The following is a 23513-nucleotide window of genomic DNA, read 5'->3' as shown; positions in this document are numbered from 1 at the left end:
CCTATCCGAACTACTCAACCCCGCTGCCACCTCGCCCTCTGACCGTGCACCTTGTCGAACCTAGAGTTTGACATGGATTCCCTCGACATATCAGTCCTAGAGCTGATGAGAGGAAGAGTATATATCTCAAGAAGATGAGATATATCACTTTCGATTTTTATTTCCTTTGAGAAACGAGAATTTTGTTGAGATCTTATCCTTGTTGTGCAGCATAAGTGTTGTCAAAATTTTCACTGCGCACAACAAGGGTTTTTTGGATCTGAAGCTGATCGATGGAGGAGATCATCAAGAAGTTGAACCCCGCGAAGGTATCAACTTTAATGAAGTTAATAAAGTTGATGAAGTTGTCAGCTAGTGAGAGCGCGGCAAGACCATCAAAGAAGATGGAACTTCCGACCATCGATCTGAAGCTTGATGGACCGGCTACTTACCTGAGCTGGTCACGACGGGTGCGATACACCCTTGTAGGGAGGAACCTGGAGGGTTGCTTGACAGGAGAGAAGACAGAGCCGGATGAGGATTCGGAGGGAAGAGATGAGTGGAAGTCCACTCATATGTTGGTGTACATCTGGCTCCTCAACTCATTGGTCCAGTCGATCGCCGTCACAGTGGATGACATTGAGAAGGTGAAGGACGTCTGGGAGAAGTTGAGGAGGACCTATGATGGAGTGGGGAATAACCTGAGAGTGTTCCAGATCAAGGGAGAGATCGACGTCATAGTCTAGGGAGAGAGGACTGTACAAGAGTATGTCACAGAGCTGGAGCGCCTGTGGCTAGATTATGATCACTTCTCACCTCGGGCGAGCTGTAAGGACCCGGAGTGTAAAGAGAGAGACCTTTCTACAAGAGAGGACTATGGTGTTTCTCAAGGGGCTGACATCAGAGTTTGCTCAGCGGACTGCATTGTTAGCTCATCCAAAGATTCCCATATTTAAGGAGGCAGTCTCGGTCATGATCCAGGAGGAGACTCGTATTAGACTGCAGGCGGGGACAGGTGGACTTCCTGTGGTGAAGTCAGCACTTGCGGCCTCTAGCAATACTGGACCAAGGGGGAGACTCGGCATTGCTATAATTGCGGTGAAGTGGGTCATCTAAGGCATACTTGCACCAAGCCACTCAAGGAAGGAGACTCGGGTGGACGTGGACAGTTCGGAGGTCGTGATCGTGACCGTGGAGGTCGACGAGACAGAAGTGGAGCAGGCAATCGGGCAAATCTGATAGTAGCAGAGGGAGAAGAAGTAGCTGCGGTGGTATTTACCGAGGAGGATCATGCACTTCTGGAGATACTCAGGAGAAAGCAGAAAGTAGCAGGGGATGGAGATAGGAGGAGTGAGATTGAGGAGGTATCCACTTCGTTCTTCGCCAGAGGCAACACTGCTACCTATGCTCATCCGATCAAAGATACTGATGAAATACATGCTCTTGCTTCTATATCTCCTGATAGATCATCAGAATGGATAGTTGACTCCGGTACGTCTCGGCATGTGACAGGTAATGCTAGTGAGTTCTTCTCATATACTCACTTAGCATCGGCTGATAATATCCAAACAGCTGATGGCACATTTTAGCTAGTGGTTGGTAAGGGTACAGTCAATTATACAGGTTCTATAACTTTGTTCAATGTTTTACATGCTCCTTCATTTTCAGTTAATCTTTTGTCCATTAGTGCTATCATACTCCAACTAAAATGCATTGTTTTTTTTGACATTCCCAATGTGATCTTCTAGGAGAATGGGACAGGACAGAGACTTAGGACTGTCACATGACATAGCGAACTGTGGTACCTGGATCGTGAAGGGTTGGATTCAGCGTTGGTTTCGATGGTAGAGAAAGCATGAGTAGGGTCTGAGATGAGTGCTGAGAGTGTGTTGATGTTTTATCATCAGCGTTTGGGACACTCATCCTTTAGTGTTTTAAGTAGGTTGTTTCCATCCTTATTTGAAAAAGCAAATAAACAGAAACTTGTATGCGACGCATGTGAGTTTGGAAAGCTTACTAGAAGCCCTTATGTTTGTTCTGGTCATAAGAGTTCTCGTGCTTTTAACCTGATACATTCAGATGTTTGGGGGCCTTGTTCCACAAGTTCTATGAATGGATACAAATATTTTGTTACCTTTAGCCTTGTTCCACAAGTTCTATGAATGGATACAAATATTTTGTTACCTTTATTGATTGTTTCTCTCGTGTTACTTGGTTATACAAGTTCTATGAATGGATACAAATATTTTGTTACCTTTATTGATTGTTTCTCTCGTGTTACTTGGTTATATCTGATGAAAAATAAGAGTGAAGTGTTTGGTTGCTTCCAAAACTTTCATAGATATGTTCAGACTCAATATGGAGCAATGGTAAAGGTATTGAGGTCTGATAATGGGACAGAATATACCAACAGAGCGCTTGGGGAATACTTGTCAGAGAAGAGAATACAGCATCAGACGACATGTCCATACACACCAGCTCAGAATGGGATAGCGGAGAGGAAGAACAGATATCTTTTAGAGGTTGCTAGTAGCATGATGATCTCCATGAATATCCCAGAAACATTGTGGGGTCAAGCAGTGTTGACCGCAACGGCACTGATCAACATGATGCCCTCGAGAATACTGGATTGGAAGTCTCCGTGTGAGACGTTGAAGGGAGATAATGGTGGGCTTTTCCACTAAAGGTATTTGGTTGTGTGTGCTTTGTAAAGGACAACAGACCATTCGTCAGGAAGCTTGCTCCTAGAGCGGTGAAGTGCATCTTTGTGGGATATTCAGTTACTCAGAAGAGATATGTTTGTTGGAGCCCGGTGGAGAAGAGGCTGTTTGTGAGCATAAGTGTGCACTTTTGAGAACTTGAGCCATATTACACCCGGAAGGTAATTTCATCCATTGGTAACTCGTCCGATACTAAAAGTATGAGGCGAGAGGGGGAGAATGGTGAGAGGCAGGTGAACAATGTGGAGAATAATGCCGAGATATCGATTTCTCTGACGATTCTTTGGGAAGAAGAATTGGTTGAGGAGGAACAAGAGAATGAAGAAGAAGAGGAGGAGACAAGAGGAGTTAGGCCCACGGCTCAGGGGGAGCTACTTACCTATAGTAGGAAGAAGCAGCAGATTGCAGGTACAGTACCTACAGTGCCACTGGTGCCATGTCCCTTGGTGCTAAGTCCCTTGCCAACGTCTATCCCGACTCCTGAGACACCTACACCACCATTAGATTCCTTCAAAGGTGATATCATTCCTCTCATTACTCCTCCCACACCAATGTCAGTACGGAGGACTACTCGCAGTAACGCGGGAAATCCTCCCGATAGATATGGTTGGGATCTTACCCAGTTTGTATCATATTTTAACATCCACCTTGCACATGGAGCATCTATTGCATCATTGGACTCTGTTACTGTACCTAACAATTGGCAAGTTGCAAAGAAGAATCCAAAATGAAAAGCTGTTATGCACGAAGAGCTAGGGGCTCTTAAGAAGAACCGCACTTGGGAGTTAGTAAAATTACCAAAAGGGAAGAGAGCTGTTGGGTGCAAGTGGGTCTTCACTGTGAAGCAGAATCCAGATGGACATGTTAAGCGCTACAAGGCTCGTCTGGTGGCAAAAGGGTATAGTCAGACATATGACATCGACTATGATGAGACTTTTGCACCGGTGGTGAAGATGAGCACTGTTCGGATCTTGATCTCTCTAGCAGTAAATGGTGGATGGAAGCTACACCAACTAGATGTGAAGAATGCATTTCTTCATGGAGATCTGGTGGAAGATGTATACATGAAAATTCCGTCAGGATTCGACACAGATCAGACAGTGGGCAAAGTCTGCAGATTGAAGAAGTCTCTCTATGGGCTGAAGCGGTCTCTCCGTGCTTGGTTCGACAGATTCAGGAGGGCTATGTTAGGTATGGGGTACCAGCAGATTAACGTCGATCATACAATATTTTTTCGACGGAGTGAAGGTTACATCACCATGCTTGCGGTATATGTGGATGATATGACTATTACAAGGGATGATGAGAAGGAGATTGTTCATCTCAAAGTGAGACTGGGTAAGGAATTTGAGGTGAAAGATCTTGGCTTGCTTCGATACTTTCTTGGAATAGAGATAGCTCGAGGAGCGGAGGGGGTTGTCCTATCCCAGAGGAAGTATGCACTGGATCTTCTCAAAGAGACAGGGATGTTAGGGTGTAAACCTGTAACTACACCGATTGATCAGAAGTTCAAGCTGGGTGTTGAGGTTGGAGAGCCAGTTGATTGTGACAGATACCAGAGACTGGTGGGCAGGTTGATCTATTTGAGTCACACACGTCCTGATATCTCTTTTGCAGTGAGCGTGGTAAGTCGCTACATGCATGATCCGAGAAAGGGTCATATGGACGCAGTGTTCCAGATTCTTAGGTATTTAAAGAGTGCTCCCGGAAAAGGGCTGATATTCAGGAATGAACATATGAGCATTGAGGGTTACTGTGACTCGGATTGGGCTAGCTGTTCTGATGACAGGAGGTTCACCTCAGGATACTGTATCTTTGCAGGAGGCAACTTAGTCTCGTGGAAGAGCAAGAAGCATTCAGTGGTGGCGAGATTAACAGCTGAAGCAGAGTATAGAGTTATGGCCTTAGGAGTCACGAAATTGTTGTGGTTGAAGAGTATGCTGGTGGAGCTGAAGCTGGATCAAGGAGCAAAGATGAAGCTGTGGTGTGATAACAAGTCAGCCATCAATATCGCCAATAACCCAGTGTAGCATGATAGAACCAAACACATCGAGATCGATAGGTTCTTCATCAAAGAGAAGTTGGACAGTGAATTACTGGAGTTAAGTCATGTTTTAACTAAAGACCAGACAGCAGATTGTCTGACTAAGGGGCTTAGCTCAGTAGATATGATTAAAGAATGTGACAAGATGGGCTTAGTGGATATCTTTCGCCCATCTTGAGGAGGAGTGTTGTCATATTAGTATAGTTAAGGGGGTTATTTGTAAGATGTGTTTATTGGGGCCTATATAAGCCCACATTATCTCATTAATAAAATTAGGGTTTCTCAATTTCTTCAGTAACACTGAATTATTAGGCTAAGTTTGGAGAAATCTCTATCTGACTCCTTGCCCTTGGTGTCGACTTTAGGCTGAGAAGAACTAGAGTTAGGTCGACTCTGAGGTTGACTAGAGGTAGTGGAACGGGAGGATTGGGAGGAATGAGTTTGAAAATCTTGACTCCGAGATTAGTAGGATTTAGTCTCATCCAAATCTTGAACTAAGGAGTAGGTTCTCTCAAGGATGTCTACTCTTCTAGAAAAGAGTTCTGTTTGGAGGTCACTTCTTAATCCAACTCTAAACTTTGATAAGACTTTCATTGGTGCCTCTTGCTCAAGAGTGCTGCATCGAGTAAATAATTCGTCAAATTGAGCAACGTATTCTTTTGCAGATTTAGTTCCCTGAGTAAGTCGATGCTACTTGTCTAGCATTCTCTGATAGAACAATGACGGGACGCATTTTCTTTTTAGTTCGCCAGTCATTTCTCGCCAAGTTAAAATTGGTAATTCACCTCTAATATGCCTTGACATTTCGAGGCTGGACCAATATTGGCAGGATGGTGCGGTAAGCTTCATTGCTGCAAACTTGACTTTTCGTAGTTTTGTCAGGGTGTACCAGTTAAAATAGCGACCCATGTTCTTCAGCCAGTCCAAGAAAGTTTGTGGGTCGAGCTTACCATCAGTCGGTGCTTCGACCTTAATGCTCCTCAGGTATTGAGCATCTGGATCATGCACAGGTTGAGGTAGGGGCTGATGAACGATGTGCCGATGACCATTCCCTTGACCTTGTGGCGGCGGAGTTTCAATATGCGCTTCTTCAAGCCTAGCGAGCCTCTTGTTTGTCACATTTTGGAAGTCTGTCAGTGCCTCACGGGTAGCTCTGCATTCCTAGACTACGGCACCTAGTTGTCCTGCTAGCTCATCGAATTTCTTAAGGAGTTAAGGATTTGTACTGCCCGACATGTTGGACTCATTAGACGATTCACTAGACTCCCCTAATCGTAGGGTATACCTATACGAGTGGGCATGCACTAACAACTAAATGAGATGAATGATAGTTTTTTAATAATAAATAAAAGACTCAATTAAACTAATCTAAAATAAATAAAAATTTCCTAACCTAGAACCATGCTCTGATACTAAAAATGATGTGAAACGGGCCAAGAGGTCTATCAGAATCAGCGATTTAAATCAAATAAAACATCGTTTTACCAAATTTTATGATCTTTGGCAGGAATTAAATTCAAAACAACTAATTTGGCAGATGGATTTAATAAAATTTGCATAAATACTTAAGAACAATTCCAATCTCACTCAATTTAGTTGCAATATTCATTATCATACATAAGTTCTACAATCAATATCAAATTTTAACAGTCACATGCTCAATTACTCTAAACTCACAAATATAATCTATACAGTGAATATATGATAAGAGTTTAGAGATGGAATACTCATGCAATTAACTAATAAAATGAGATTAACAAAAAAATAATTTGGAAAATAAATCACAACAACTAACCCACGGGCTGTTACTCTGCAAATGTGCTTTGCTGGGTTCGATGACTCCCTATCGGGCTCAGATGCTCGTCAATGCGGAGAAATGGGGTGGAGATAAGAAGAAATCGAGGGCGGTGGCATCGACTGGGCGATGACGTAGGCGATAGCGTCGAGCAGGAGGGCGACGAGAGCAGTGGCGTCGAACTGGACAATGACGCAGGCGACGACGTCGAGCTGGGAACCGACGAGAGGGACTGGAGAACGCGGGCGAGCGTCAGGACGAGGCATTCAAATCTTCATTGATTCTCAATGACCTCATACAACCTTATTTATAAAGAAAAACTACGTGCACACAACGTGCAATAAAAATGGAAACAAACCAGAAAAAAGATATAGTCAAATCTCTCAATAAAAACCTTACCAAAATAGAAAAATCCCTCAAATCTCTCGCAATTAAAACTAAATTAAGATCTTGTCAAACTTGCCAAATTTTCCTTATTCAAAACTAAAATAAAAAAAGTCAAATAAACAAATATAGAAATTTGTCATTGTTGTCCTCATCACACTATCTCCTCTTCGACCGGCTCCTTCCCCCGACGAGTCAACTCGCGACATCGGCCAAACGATTCTCCCTCCGTAGCAGAAGCTTTAGCCTCGGCTCCCTCGCCTAGGGTAGCCTCCGATCCGGTTCTCTCTGGGGCCGACTCGTCCAGATGGATGATGTCGCCTCAGCATCTCAGCTGCCGCTTGAGGTACTTATTCCAACATCCCTCTCCTTCGGTCTATGGACGATGTTGGAAGCAGGCTCCTCCTGCCTCAGCCTCCATTGGAGGAATGTCTTGGCGAAGACGCTTTTCAGCCTAGCAGACGGCTCCTAGGGAGCAGCCAAAGGAACAGTAGGCAAATATTCTGACATCTCAATTAGGTGAACCACCAATTGAATGGGTACACCACACCACCTTCAACACTTTTTATGATGTGCATCAAGCTCTTCATGGCAGCTTCCTGACAAAAATCCGTCTGAAAAAGGTTCATACATACTTGAATTATGAGTCCTTAAAATCAGCCGGTGACTAATTTATGCCCAGAAAGGGTCAGAAGATTGTGCCAACTTTTATTGTCTAATAGCTCAGATGAGTAGTTTCAAGTTGAAATTATCACCAATATATAATCATCAAGATAGAAATCCATGTATATGATTTATTTTTATTGAACCAATGTAGTGCCATGCTACTTGGAACTCAGTTCATCCAATATTTTTGTTACTAAACAATAATCTTTTAATCCCATAGTACTTCTTACTCACAAATAAGCTGCTCCTTTTTCATGGCTCAGTGACAGACTAGCAGGTGATTTAGGTGCTTTTACCATTTTCATTCAAGCAAATATTCTGACCCTAAATTTCCATTCCTTGTGTTGCATTTCATCATCCTCCTTACGACACTCCCGCAATGCATGTCAACCAGTATATGCTGAATCACGTATTTGAATCTTATACTGATGTAATCTCACCAAGTCAGAATGAGGTACTACTTTCAATTGTCCTCATCTTTGAAGTTTGAACCTATTAAACACACTGCTTGTCTTGAGTGTTTTGTGGGGTATTATTGACATGTTGCCATTAACTGTTCTCCTTGATTTTTTACGCATGGCAATTTGAGGTACCTCTTATACTCAATAGGAAGCACAGCAAACTTTTGTTCGAGATGTCTTTCGCAGGAACAACAATTTCTAGGAACTCATTTATCACGGTGTTACAGTTCAATAACTCACACGTCTATACATTAACACTCAGGTTCAGGAGCAGCATCTAATTCAACTGAACTTTACTACTGTAGTGAACATATTGATTTTAATTTACTAAACTGTTAAGTAGGCGATAAGCTCAATACTCAAGATGACTGAGATTCGGCTAGATGATGAATATGTGGAAGAACATACTGTTAAATGATTGAAAATTTGAAGTTGAAGCGTAGGGAAGGGGCTGAAGAAGATCTAGATTTTGTCAGGCTAGAAGAATTAAGGTGCAGGAATCATGTACAAGATGGAGGCCATGTCCCAACCAGACTTAGGTTAATTCCACCTTCTGGGTGCAATTTTTTGAATAAATGTTTTCAGAAATTATTTGCATAAATACTTATTTAACCCCAGCTAGTAATTGGTATTCATATTCTGCTTATATTGTGCTGTTATCATTATTTTTGGGTCTTTATTTCATATTCTGATTTAATTATTATGCATTTTAATGTCTCCCTTGTAATCGTATGAATATAAAATCGCTTTTGCTCTATGTCAACAGATATGTTGCAGTCGGTAACGAGCCATTCTTAAGCTCATTCAATGGTACATTTCTCCAAAGCACATTCCCCGCCCTCCAAAACATCCAGAGCGCTCTGATCAAATCCGGCCTTGGCAACCAAGTAAAGGTCACCTGCCCCCTCAACGCCGACGTCTATGAGTCCCCCTCTGGTAAGCCCTCCGATGGTGACTTCCGCTCTGACATCCGCCCGCTTATGCTCACCATCGTCAAGTTCCTCAGCGACAACGCCGCCCCCTTCACGGTCAACATCTACCCCTTCATCAGCCTCTACAGCGACCCGAGCTTCCCCGTAGACTATGCCTTCTTCGACGGCACCTCGTCCCCGGTAACTGACAACAGTGCAACGTACACCAACATGTTCGACGCAAACCACGACACTCTTGTGTGGGCCCTCAAGAAGAACGGCTTTGATAACCTCCCCATCATCATCGGCGAGATCGGGTGGCCGACGGACGGCGACATGAATGCGAACATCGAGTATGCTCAGAAGTTTAACCAAGGATTCTTGAAGCATATATTGGCAGGTCAGGGGACACCGATGAGGACCGGACCAATTAATGCCTACTTGTTTAGCTTGATCGACGAGGACCAGAAGAGCATACAGCCTGGTAACTTCGAAAGGCACTGGGGGTTGTTTTACTACGATGGACAACCAAAGTATCAGTTAAGTCTCGGAACAACTAATACTGGCTTGGTTCGGGCAAAAGGGGTTCAGTATCTCGATAAGAAATGGTGTGTTATGAAGAATTCAGTGAATCTTGACTCCAAAACATCCAGAGCGCTCTGATCAAATCCGGCCTTGGCAACCAAGTAAAGGTCACCTGCCCCCTCAACGCCGACGTCTATGAGTCCCCCTCTGGTAAGCCCTCCGATGGTGACTTCCGCTCTGACATCCGCCCGCTTATGCTCACCATCGTCAAGTTCCTCAGCGACAACGCCGCCCCCTTCACGGTCAACATCTACCCCTTCATCAGCCTCTACAGCGACCCGAGCTTCCCCGTAGACTATGCCTTCTTCGACGGCACCTCGTCCCCGGTAACTGACAACAGTGCAACGTACACCAACATGTTCGACGCAAACCACGACACTCTTGTGTGGGCCCTCAAGAAGAACGGCTTTGATAACCTCCCCATCATCATCGGCGAGATCGGGTGGCCGACGGACGGCGACATGAATGCGAACATCGAGTATGCTCAGAAGTTTAACCAAGGATTCTTGAAGCATATATTGGCAGGTCAGGGGACACCGATGAGGACCGGACCAATTAATGCCTACTTGTTTAGCTTGATCGACGAGGACCAGAAGAGCATACAGCCTGGTAACTTCGAAAGGCACTGGGGGTTGTTTTACTACGATGGACAACCAAAGTATCAGTTAAGTCTCGGAACAACTAATACTGGCTTGGTTCGGGCAAAAGGGGTTCAGTATCTCGATAAGAAATGGTGTGTTATGAAGAATTCAGTGAATCTTGACGATCCAAAGGTGGCGCCGAGCGTGAGTTATGCGTGTGCGAATGCAGACTGTACGAGCCTCGGCTATAAGACATCTTGTGGCGGTCTTGATGCGCGAGGAAACATATCTTATGCATTCAACAGTTACTATCAGATGAACGATCAGGACAATCAGGCGTGCGGGTTCAATAATCTGGCGACGGTCACGAACAAGGACCCGTCAATGGGGATCTGTCGGTTTGAGATTGAGATCTTAGTCGAGGATTCAGCAGCGTCGTTGAGAGCCTCGGCTATGCTTGCTGTTGTTTGGTTCTTGTTGATGTTTATGTAGCCTCGTTTCCTGTCTTTGGTTTATTTATGATTCGAATGTTATAATTTACATTTTGGAACAGGTTTCTGTATATTGAAATGTGCATACAGATGTGAAATTATTTTGTACTGGAAACGACTACTGTGAATTTCTATTATTCCTGGAGGCTCATTCTCCCCCTCTTCTCCTGAGTAACTTGGAATCTATCTTCTGAAATTTGATTGAGCTTAGGCTGGTAACTTTGGAACTGTGACATATAAATGAAATAGTTTGAATTTAGTTAGAGTTGCTAAATGCTATATATTGTACACATTAAAAATATAGGTTAATTGAGGACAGACCTCATGTAGTACCACCCAATTGCTAATAAACTCCTTGTAGTTCTATTTTTGCGAATAGACCTCTAGAGTGAATTTTTTTAACTCTTGAAATTGTTAAAACTATTTGAGGAGGCGGGTAAATCCCATACAGTTCTATTGGTAAGACTAGTTTTGCTGCTTCTTCTTTTCCTTTAAAGAGTCGAAAAAGTTCACTAAAGAGGCGTGTTTTGCACTTGGCCAATACAACAGGAGGCTCGGGTAATACTAAGGACCTATTTGAAATTAAGCCGAAGGCCATGTTCGTTTTTTATCCCCGAATTAGGGGTTATTGTATTCCCTTTAACGTATATGGGGACTATATTATTCCGAGACTATTTAAGTCCAATCCAATGTTTGTTTTTATACGGATTAACATTCGGGCTAACTTAAAATAGTCCGTGCTTGTGTTTTTTTTTCCTGTGGGGGATTATGACTATTCGGGCTAATATCATATCTAAAATTACTTTTTTGCACTCAAGTCAATTAAAATTGCATTACTACAACCGATTTGATTGGAATTGTGATTCACGATAAGTTTTGATGAATTTTTTCATTACTGTAATTCCTTTTTTTTTACTTTCTACTGGCTGCTAATTTCTTAAGCTTCAAAACTCTTCTTACGTGTGTGGGCTTTATCTTTCTAATTTCATGTAGCTAACCATTCTCGCTTTGAATTTCGTACTGCGTGATAGTTTCTAAAATTAGGAAGTACGAGTGAGTTCGTATGCTTCTGTGGAAGTACCAGTCCCTTGCGTTCAGAGGAGATTAACTAGCATACCATTTATCATAGTCTAATTAAAGCTATAATGACTCGCAAGAATCCAAGAACCACCATTTTTTTAATCTTTTATTTTATTTTATCGCGGAGTGCAATTATGGAACCAAACCGAAAGTCCCACTGCGAACTGGAGCAAAAAATTTGAGCAAATAATATAAGATTCACTAACATATCATCATCATAAACCCCAGTTGAGGTCTTGAAGCCAAAGTATAAATTCATGAAATTTGCATTGATTGAGAAGCCGTGATGATCCCACGAAGGCTAACGCGAGAAGAAAGCTCGTGAGGAGAAGAAAAAAAAACTCTCGGAGAAGAAATGAAAGCAGCGGAGGGGTGCTACGGAAAAGGAAAATGATAGGGGCACACCCCCATCCACATCCCAAACCATACCCCCTCTCTCATATGCAACAGTATACCAGGTTCCATATGGGATTTTAAAATTTTAAAATCTCATGTGGGGCCCGGTGTACTGTAGCATATGAGAGAGGGGGTGTGGTTTGGGATGTGGTTGGGGGTGTGTCCCTAGTGCCACCCCTACGGAAAAAAGACACTGCAGAATAAAGATGAGGTGGAATTAAAGGTTAAGATTTCTTTTCCCCTATAAATCTTAATCCCCTACTTAGTTAATACCAGTATTATAAAGATAGGGGTGAGATGGGTTTACTTTAGCCTCCCTTTTTGGTATTAACTAATCCCTCCTTAGAACAAACATAGGCTCGAGTATGATGAAATATGCAGTAAAATTCTCTATTTTCACATGCGCGCTCAAGTATGATGGAATATGCAGTAAAATTCTCTATTTTCATATGCTGAAATATGTATTAAAATTCTTAGCAGTAAAATTCTTTATTTTTTCCTCTATTTTCACATGGTGAAATCTACACTAAAATTCTCTATTTTCACATGAGCGCTCGAGTATGATGAGATATGCAGTAAAATTATCTATTTTCACATGGTGAAATATGCAGTAAAATTTTCTATTTTTTTTCTCTATTTTCACATGTTGAAACCTGCAGTAAAATTCTATATTTTCACATAGAGTTGCCACCCCAGGGGTTAAAAATAAATAGAAACTTCCGTTGCCGGGATTTGAACCCGGGTCTCTCGGGTGAGAGCCGAGTATCCTAACCAACTAGACTACAACGGATTTGATAAAACGGCGCGATGGAAACGTTATCTTTGACAAACATGCTCGTGCATCTCCTGCCAGGCATTCTAATACTCCCCGGCAATGACTAGTTTAGTTTTGCCCATTTCAAAAAAATATATATCATATGCAACGAATTTGAATGATCCGCTCAGGTCATATTGATCTATATACTTTGAATGGCACACAAACAAAAAAAAATTTGTGTTTTTAAGTTCTAGTTATTCACGCGCCAAGTGGTTATAAAATTTTACGGATTTACAACAATACAATTAAAATAACAAACACAATAGGGGCCAAAAGTATCATAACATCAATATTTTTTTATTTACATATGTTTTAAAGTATTTATATCATCACAGAATGGAATACTCTAATACATGTATCAAGGGATTTCTTTATTTGTTGTGTTGTTAGAAAATCACTAATATATGTAACTAATTGATATTATGAGTATCTATGAGCTTTTATTAGTAGACCTTTTAAAATATGTTGATCAAGATAAACTGAATGGATAGTTCGGTTAATTTTACTGCATGATACACATTTTTATAAGTGGCTCAAAGAAGCACATAGGCCTTCCCCTTTGGGTACCGTTGTAAAAAGTTACACTGTTGAAGTGTAGCATCCTGTACCCAACTCAATCATTACGCACGGCAGCCATGCTTTACTTCTGAAAAAAGGGAAAAAAAAAGCAAAACCTATAATTGAGTAGAAATCTATAGGGAAATGGTGCAAGAATCTGCCTAGAATCATGCCTACCACAAACACTGGCTTTTTAACATTTCCCCTTTTTATCTTCTTGATGGACACATGGGAGTGCGTAGCCTGACCTGGCCCCGGGATGAAAAGGAGAGAGTGAGCGCGTAAGGATCCGCATCCTCCTCTCATCAAGTGATACTAAAAAGACTAAATTACCCCAATAGCTGATCGAGGCTATTTACAGGAGTTTAGCACGTAACTGACATGCTATAAAGTTATGAGAACGTGGGCATAGCTGATGCGGTTGTGGGCGTAATCGACGCCTACCACTTAGCCCACGTGGCTGTCATGGTCTTCGGGACCGTTACAGCCCAATTTGAAGTGAGTGACGAGCTTCATTGTATTGGTGAACCTCGTCTTTGAGGTCAAACATTGCTTTGTTGGTGAACCTCGTCTTTGATATCGAACCTCGCTGTGTTGGCGAGTTTTGACTTAGATGTCGAGCTTCCCTGTTGTGACGTCCCCGTGCCGACTCGAAAAGCAGTGATGATTGATTCGAAGTCCAAGACGAATTAAAACTTCGGTCGCTTACAACGAATTACAATGAAAAAAAATGAGAAAATTACAACTTTCTAGAATTAACATAAAAATCGTTTATCGATTTCTGCTTTTGTGGGACTTTGCCTGTGCCGGGAGTGCGTTGGCTCGTGGACCACCGATTCAAAGATTCTGATTGAACCGCGAAGGCTTTTGGGTATTCTTTTTCGTTTATCGAAGTGAGAATCTTAAGCGAATATCTTATCGATGTAAGATGTTCACTCTTCCAAAGATCAAGTCTGAGCTTAGATCTCTAGGAATCACCAAAAGCTGTTTATGAAAGATGAAGACTCTCTTCTTTGCTCAAGTTCACCAAATGTCCAAGCTTATCTGCACTAATCTGCTCTGGATCTCTGGCTCCCGTGTATAGGAAGATATTTATAGCCTCTGGAAGTCATAGCTGTTAGAAATAATGCAAAATAACTGATGTTAAAATTTTCCTTTAGCGCGGCAGTGGACACTGACGCGGTCAAAGGAGGCAGTTTTTTCCCTTTCATAACCGCTCTCACCATCTTTAATTACCATTATTTCAGCGGTTATGGGCGTGATTTATGCTTGTAATTGCTCTCCCATGTTCATAAGTGATTTCCAGCAGTTAATAAGCCATGTGGGCCGTATGAAACTCAAGAAAACTGTTAAAAATAACGTTTTTAGCTTCTCAATGTGCGCGACAGTCGTAACTGTCGCCCATTGCCGTGGTAGTTACCACTGTCGCGCACCTTCGAGACAGTTTATGTTGTCTCGGGTATTTTGGCTCTAACTTTTTTCTCCGATTTCGGAATTAGGTGATCCAAGATGCGTTGGAAATCTGACGAAGAGATCTATAACTTTTATTTTTTGAGCTTCTTCAGATTTGGATTGTATCATGTCTTAAACTATCGTGTATTGTCGCGGCAGTCATCACTACCGCGCACCTTCGAGACAGTTTGCGTTGTCTCTGGTATTTTGGCTCTAACTCCCTCGTCCGATATCGGAATGAGGTGATCCAAGATGCGTTGGAAAGATAGCGAAGAACTATAAAACTTCCCATAGGTGAGACTCTCTCTTTGCTTGCGGGTCACCTTCTATTGCTGCGCCTATGCGCATCAGTGTACACTGCCGCGCACCTCCGAGATAGTTTGCGTTATCTTGGGTATTTTGGCTCTAACTCCCTCGTCCGATATCGGAATAAGGTGATCCAAGATGTGTTGGAAAGCTAACGAAAAGCTCTATAACTTTCCATAGGAGAGACACTCTCTTTACTTGCGCATCATCTTTCACTATCGCGCCTATGCGCGTCAATGTACACTGTCGTGCACCTCCGAGGTAGTTTGCGTTGTCTCGAGTATTTTGGCTCTAACTCTCTCGTCCGATATCGGAATGAGGTGATCCAAGATGCATTGGAAAGATAGCGAAGAGCTCTACAACTTTCCATAGGCAAGACACTCTGTTTACTTGCACGTCACCTTCCACTATCACGCCTATGCGCGTCAGCGTACACTGTCGCGCACCTCCGAGGTAGTTTGCGTTGTCTTGGGTATTTTGGCTCTAACTCCCTCATCCGATATTAGAATGAGGTGATCCAAGATGCATTGGAAAGCTAGAAAAGATATCTACAACTTCCCATAGGTGAGACACTCTTTTTATTTGCGCGTCACCTTCCACTACCGCGCCTATGCGCGTTAGTGTACACTGCCGCGCGGATATTCATATTGTTCTTCTATGTTGTTTCACCTATTCATTTGCTTCTTTTGGCTTTGGATGATCCCTTATGACTTAGATAATGATAGTCATTATCTTCTCTTTATCTTGAGCTATATTTGGATATCTATAAGCATTATTTTTAGACACCTACAGATACCCCCTCCAAAGTATCTCAGACTCATTCTTTTATGAAGGAGTCTGGGACACTTTGGATAAGATATGTCTTATTTGTAATCCCTTCAGTATTTAGTTAAGGAGATCGTGTAGAAGGACCTGTGAATGGCTTCAACTCTTGACTTTTTTATCTTTTAGTCTACTCAGTATTTTGTAGAATAGCTAAAATTCTTCCGGTGCTGCGTTTATCGCTTGACCGTTGTCAAAATCTTAAACTAAAACTGATGTTTTGATTTGTGAATTAGCTCTTGTCATTGAACTAATGTTGAACTGATTGTCTTCATTGGGAATTCATATCTGGATCACAACTGAATCCCCTGGAATCATCCATTAACTTGGAATTTTTCCTTAGCTTTATTTTGGCGAAAATCATTGACACGTTGACCGGCGTTAACAAAGTTTATCCTCATGCGTTTACTAGAGTCTACACAGTTTAAACTCTTAAGGCGTTAGAGCATGGAGGTCCTAAGTGTCAAGGCTGCAGGACCAATTATTCAGGTCGGTTCATCTGCAGGTATGGATTTTATCCTGAGTTTGTCTGATACTCAAGTCATGAGACTAACTAATGAAGCTGGTGTGTTAGTGACTATCGCATTTATAGGATTTTTGGCAAACCCTCAGCCATCAATGGGTTTGATGAGCCTTTACCGACTACCGTTTAAATCGGGCTAGCATGCAGATTGTTTAAGTCCGTTCTGTATGTAACGTTGTGCTAAAAGAATAAACTCTCTTAGACTTAGTGCTATGATGTTGAATACATAGGCTTGGTCGTTGCTTTCTCGACTCTAGGTCCGCACAATAGTGAACCCCATCGGTTTGTTCTAAGGCCTTTGCCAATTGACGAGCACGACGCTAACGTTGTCTCTGACGAGCTCTTTTCGTCAATGCCGATAAGCTTTGGTTCAATGACTCCTTAACCGGGGAAGGATCATTTGGAGTAGATATGTTGCAAGTAGAGTCCTTAGCAACGATCAGGCGAGAGTCTTCACCCGAAGTTTTTCATTGGAGTTGAAGATCGGAAAACCTTCTTAGAAGATGAAATCTTCCTGCACTTTCGAGGCGAGAAAGATTTGGAGGATGAGGATGACAAATACTCCTCAAATTTTGCCTGATCAAACTCATATTCGATCTCTTCGTTGATCACAATCTTGATCGGCTGTGATACTACGGCCTCGGTAGCAAGACTGTTGGTTCCACTATGGTCACCAGTTTGTTTTCACCGAAAGTCATTTTTATTGTCAATTCTATTAAAACTTCGATTGTTTATAGCGAGTTACAATAAAAAATAAGAAAATTACAACTTTCTCAGAAAATAACACAGAAATCGTTTATCAACTCCTGCTTTGTGGGACTTTGCCTGTGCCGGGAGTGTTTTGGCTCGTGGACCACCAAATCACAGATTGCGAAGGCTTTAGGGATTCTTTCTTCGTTTACCAAAGTAAAAATTTGAAACGAATATCTTATCAATGTAAGATGTTCATTCTTCCAAAGATTAAGTCAGGGCTTAGATCTTTAGGAATCACTAAAAAATTGAAAAACGTTTGTGAGGAATGAAGACTCTCTCTCTTGTTCAAATTCACCAAAAGCTTAAGTTTCTCTGCTCCAATCTGCTCTCCCCTGCCTTAGATTCGTGTCTAGGAAGGTATTTATAGGGATAGGGGCCTTTAATTGTTGAAACAGGAGCCAAGTAACCAACCCATCGCCTCTTCTTTGGGCGTGTCAGTCTTCACTGCCGCGGCCATTAGCGCGTCAATGTGGACTGACGCGGCCAAAGTAAAGAGGCGGTTTCTGCCACGTTCAGTCATGTTTGAAACCGTTCTCCCACAACTTTTTGCCCACGAAATGCCACTTTTCTCGGCCTATAACCACCCCTCCACGTTAGCACACGTTCTACTTCTGATATACCGCCACGTGGACTCTCAAGAGGATGTTAAAACCATCAGCAAATCACATAGGAGACTGCTATGTGCGCGTCACAATACCCTGCCGCACATACGCACGTCATACTTCGCTGTCACGCTTTGCCTCGTCATCATAGGCTGCCGTGCCTATGCGCGTCACTATGAGCTGCCGCGCCTATGCGCGTCGCTATCTGTTGTTATGTTAACATGCGTCAGTGTATCTTGTCATGGGTATGCACATTGTTCTATGTTGTTTTCCTTCATTTGTCTTTGGATGATCCCCCTCTGACTTAGATGATGACATTTATCATCTTCTCTTTGTCTTGAGTAGTATTTGGATATCCATAAGTATTTTTTGACGCCTACAGAGACGACCCTCATGTGTCGACTCGAGAGGTGGTGATAGCCGACTCGAAGTTCAAGACGAGACCCCCTCCATGTTGACTCGAGAGGCGGTGATATCCGAGACGAGATCAATGATGACTCGAGAGACGGTCCGAGACAAGACCGAGACGAGACGACAGTTTGAAGTTTAGACGAGATCAATGTCTATGCGAGAGGTGGTCTGAGTTAAGACCGAGACGAGATGATAGTTCGAAGTCGAGACGAGATCAATGTCGACCAGATGAGAATTCCTATGTCGACTCGAATGGCGAACTGAGACGACACGTCTGTAGGCTGTCTAAAAATCACAATAGATAGCTTATCCCTCATCAAACACCGATGATGGAAGTTACAATCTGACGACTTCCAGAAGGCTACAATTTGAAGACTTTCACGTAGATCGCTGAAGGTTACAATCTGAAGACCTTCACGATAACCGATGAGAGATCTAGTTCAACAGCATTCACAATCAACATCGTGAGTTACAATCTGACGACTCTCATATTCTCAAGGAGCCAAGACGAAGATTACAAGACAATGATCTTTGTAACGCTATGACAAAAGAGATTACTTGTTGACAATCTCTCCAAAGCAAGACGCGGAACTCATCATCGCACTCTAAGACCAAAACGCGGAGGTCCTCCCCGTGTATCAACACTAAAACGCGGAGGTCCTCCCCGTGTGTCAACAGTAAAACGCGAGGGTTGAACCCACGTTACAACATCAAAACGCGAGGGTTGAACCCACGTTACAACATCAAAACGCGAGGGTCGAACCCACATTACAACATCAAAACGCTGGAGTCGGACCCGCGTTATAATATCAAAACACTGAAGTCGGACCCGCGTTACAACATTAAAACACTGGGGTCGGACCCGTGTTTTTCAATGCCCAGCGGGTACCCAACTCCACGTCTCCAGTCTAAAATGCGAAGTTAGGGTCCTGAACGCTAACGTGGGCGTTTGACTCGTTCAAAGCACGAGCTGGACTGTTCCAAAACCGGTTCCCATGATTTGTGGGCGGTTACACCCCACTTAGGAGTGATTTAAGGGGCGGTTACACCCCCTTAATCCCCTATAAAAAGCAAGAAAACTCAACTGAGTGGAAGGTTGGCTTCTTGGGTCCGGAGTTCAAGGCTTTTTAGGCTGGCATTTTCGGATCTGGGACATGGCAGCAAAGGGAGAGATCGGCATTCATCCTTTGGAGCATTCCTTGAAGCCTTCGGCCTTGGCTTGAGAACCGATTCTCGGTTCAAATCAACTCTTTTTCAAGAGTTTCAAACTCGATCAGAGTTATCAACTCATCAAGAGTTTTAAACTTGCCACGCAAGTTCTCCACAGTGTTGAATCGTGAGGAGAAGACATCGTTCCAGTGAATCAAAACGATCGGATCGTCAACGGAGAGCAAACTCGACGCGAGCATTCGAGGGAGTCATTCCATCGCTACCGAGAAGAACCCAGTTTTAAACAAAGGGAAGAACCAAATTCGTTCTCTTCTCTTTTGTAATCGAATTGTAACCAGGATCAAAGAAATACAAGTCAAATTTCTTTTATTCTCTTTATTGCAATTTTTCCAACATACAACGTCATGTGTCGACTCGAAGGCCAATAGAAGTCAACATCTCGAAGTCCAAGATGAGACGACCCCCTGTGTTGACTCGAAAGGCGGTGTTAATCAGCTTCGTTGCCTTGTCGAGTCGGAGCCTCGTTGTCTTATCGAGCCTCGCCTTTCTATGAGTTTGAATCTGGATTTCAACTAAACTTTGATGTTCGTCTTGTCTAGCGAGGTTCATTATAATGAGTTGCGACCATTGTCTGCCTCTTGACAATTATTTTTGAGTGCCTACAAGACCCCCTTCAAAGTTTTCAGACCCAAATTAGGTCGTATGAGGTCTGAAATACTTTGAAACTTCTCGGCTATGACGAGCTTGGTTTGCATGATGAGCTTGGCCTCTTATCGAGCTTTGATGCTTCGGGGTGAATCTTGTGGTTACAAGCGAAGTTTACATGACGAACTTAGCTTGCATGACGAGCTTGGCTTGCATGACTAGCTTGGCCTCTTGCGATCTTTGATGCTCTGGGGTGCACTTCGTGGTTGCAGGTGAAGTTGTAATTTTTAGGCGAACCTCAATACTTTGAGATGAAGTTCGGCTATTCTTTGAGTCTTGTCATTCTGTGTAGGCTTCGTCAGACCCATGTGGAATTGACAATCAAGACTTAGGATTTTTAGCAAACCCTCAGCTATCAATAGACTTAATGTGTCTTTACCAACTGTCGTTTGAGTTGAACTAGTCATACTTTTACCCTTAGCATGGTAAGTTATCGAGAAGTTTCTCTTAGGCTAAATGCTAAGATTTCTCCTCTATTATTAACCATTCAAGATGTTAGATTAAGTGTTTGAACATGATTATAACGGTTAAGTTGTAATCGAGTTTGCTTGTACCGTTCGTTATAACAACTCAACCTGGTATTTTGAAAGCGAGACTTATCGCATGGTAGGCCTGTTGGGGTGTGGTGATGTCATTGATGAATAGTGACTTATCACATGGTAGATCACTATTTGTGAACAAGGGGTAGATAGGGGCTCATCGCTTGGTAGGCCACTATCAACGAACAACATCATTTGTAGGAATGACGGTGTGGAGGTAATCAAGTTATTTCGTGATGTGAACGTATAACAAATGTGATTATAATAGTAGCACATCACATGGTAGGCCACTATTTGAGATCATTCTAAGGAGATAGAACGTTCAGCAAAGATCAGATAGAAAATCATCGTATGGTAGATCGCTATCCTGATCGAAAGACAAGTAGGTACTTATCACATGGTAGGACACTACTTGGCTAGGGAAATCAAGTCATTCAGTGACATGGGAGTATAACGACTGTGATTAGAATAGTGACATATCACATGGTAGATCACTATTTTCGATTATTCTAAGGAAATAGAATGTTAAAAAAAGACCAGATAGTGAATTATTGCATAGTAGATCACTATCTTGATCGAGTGACAAGTAGGAGATCATCACATGGTAGATCACTACTTGACAAAGTATTATCAAGGGGGGTTAAGAATTGACTATCAGAGGTAATTATTAATGTGATAGTTTTGTGGACCCGCCATCCTATCGAAGAGGATTGGTGAGAGATTGTAGGTAGAAGTGACTATCAGAGGTAATCATTAATGTGATAGTATTTTGTGAACCCATCATCCTATTGGAGAGGATTGGTGGGTGAATTTGTGGGAAGGGATCAGATGCTCATGTCTGACTTTAAACTTCTCTTCGGAGCTGATTGATGATGAGCTTCAACTCATCATGGCTCTATCAGAGAGAAGGCTCGGGGTATTACATGGTTTTGTGGAGAAACCTTGACTACCCCTACTCCAGCGATAGCTGTAAATCAGGATTGAAGGGTAAATACACCTACATCCAACAAAGCTTGGATCTTATCCTTTAGGATGTAGCATTTAGAAGTGGGATGATGAATCATCTTGTGGTATGCATAATAGTTGGAATCATCCGTTCTCGACATCTCCTTAGATCGCATTGATTCTGGGAGCTTGATCTTTTTCGCCTTGATCAAGGATTTGAGAATCGGGACGACTTGCTCATTTTGAAAGTCGTACTTCTATTGAAGGCGACTATCCAAAGATTTGCCCTTCTGCTTTGACGAAGATTTAGGGGAGGAAGTGATTTTTACTACCAAAGCATCTTTCTCTTTTACATAAGTCAGTGGGGTGAGGTTATCTTGGTCATCACCTCTTTGAAATTCACATGGCTCTTCAACATCTATACGCTTGAGCATGCTCTCGACTTGCTCTCCTTGGCGGATTAAGTCTTTCCATGAGCAAGCCTCAATAACGCCTATATTTGACAGAATGTTAATAGAGAGATTGTTTTGGCACATCTCGATGAGAGTGGCCTCAGAAACCTGATCACAAGAATGCAGTGATCGGTTCCTGAATCTCCTAACAAAGTTACTTATGGACTCTGTCTTCTTCTACTTATGGACTCTGTCTTCTTCTATTTTTTAGCTAGTAGGGTGGTCATAGATACCTCTATATAATTGTCGAAGAATCTAGCCATAAAGAGCCTTTCCATATCCAACAAGTGATGGATTCAGGCTCCAATCTGCGAAACCATTTAAAAGCGACTCCCTTGAGGGTACTAATAAAAAGTCGAGTCATAATAGGATCATTTCTCACTATGTGTCTAGTTTGTACCTAGAAGTAGTAGATGTGTTGGGTAGGAGAACCATTGCCATTGAACTGCACGAGATTGAGTGGCTTAAACTTTGGAGGATAGGGAACAACGTCCCATTTGGTAGGATATGGCCTGACGACCCCCAGTTCTTTTAAGTTTCTCTGAAGCTTCAAAGCCTCAAGCTGCTTCTAGAAATCGTCCAACTTCTGGTCCCGCTCTTTTGTATGATGATTGGATTCAACTTCAGATGATTCAGAATAGACTTGGTGAATTTTTTCCTCTTCGTCTACAGTGTTCGCATCATCGTGGTGTTGACATTTAGACCCTTCAACTTCGGACGAGGGTCGTCTACATATTGATTTGAAGCCTTCACTAGTAGCTTTCTTCTTATTGGTAAGCTTCTCTATTATTGCCTCCATACGCCCAATAGACTCTTGTTGTTGGAGGATAGTTGTTTGTTATTCTTCCAGCTTCCTTGCCATCTCTTCTTCATTCTCGGCCATGTGAGCGCTCACTTGCTCACTTTGATCGGTGCTAGATGGCTAAGAATTTGTAATGGCAGAGTTTTCAACCTCTTTATTAGTTTCATCTGCTAAATGTCGGTAATCAAGTGGAATTACCGAACCAGTATGGGCACGGGTGTGCTGATAGACACCTTCTCGCTTAGTGACCAAATATTTCATCCCCGAAGAAAATTCAGAGTTAGAAGAATTGGAAGGACCGGCTGACCCTTTGTCTTTCCCTCTGCTAATCATGTTGACAGTAACCTTCACAGGTTCCTTCTGATTTCTGTAGCGAAAGCGTCTTCTTCTGGACGACGAAACTGTTAACGGTTAAGACAATTGCTTGAAGACTGAGGACCACCCCCTGTTAACTCAGGTAGCTTGCTTATGCATTCGCAAGAATCTCTAAGTGTTAGAGATTGGCGAGCCTGGTTGGCTGGACGAACCTCATGCTGAAGACGGGATTCTTCTTCTGAGTGCAC

General features: G+C 42.6%; 2 protein-coding genes and 1 non-coding gene across 5 annotated transcripts in view; 2 read left to right on the top strand and 1 right to left on the bottom strand.

Annotated features, from left to right (window-relative positions):
* LOC109843842 (glucan endo-1,3-beta-glucosidase 6-like) overlaps window positions 1–10725 on the top strand; it is a 23655-nt gene extending 12930 nt beyond the window's left edge. Inside the window, exons 2-3 of one of the 3 annotated variants that reach the window (XM_020412803.1) lie at window positions 8816–8942; window positions 9653–10725. In XM_020412803.1, the coding sequence (XP_020268392.1) occupies window positions 8816–8942; window positions 9653–10618 (1093 nt within the window). In that variant the 3' untranslated portion in view covers window positions 10619–10725. The other 2 variants (XM_020412801.1, XM_020412802.1) reach the window with 2 other exon arrangements.
* Window positions 3326–6771, top strand: LOC109843843 (uncharacterized mitochondrial protein AtMg00810-like). Its single transcript, XM_020412804.1, has one exon. The coding sequence runs from the start codon at window positions 3440–3442 to the stop codon at window positions 4727–4729; it is 1290 nt and encodes a 429-aa protein (XP_020268393.1). The 5' UTR covers window positions 3326–3439; the 3' UTR covers window positions 4730–6771.
* TRNAE-CUC lies at window positions 12811–12883 on the bottom strand. The gene has a single exon. It is a non-coding gene; the product is annotated as a tRNA-Glu (tRNA).

This window comes from Asparagus officinalis, chromosome 5 (genome assembly GCF_001876935.1).
Source record: "Asparagus officinalis chromosome 5, Aspof.V1, whole genome shotgun sequence".
NCBI classification, from domain to species: Eukaryota; Viridiplantae; Streptophyta; class Magnoliopsida; order Asparagales; family Asparagaceae; genus Asparagus; species Asparagus officinalis.
The sequence above is the reverse complement of the archived record's forward strand: the minus strand, read 5'-3'. Positions and strand labels throughout refer to the sequence as shown.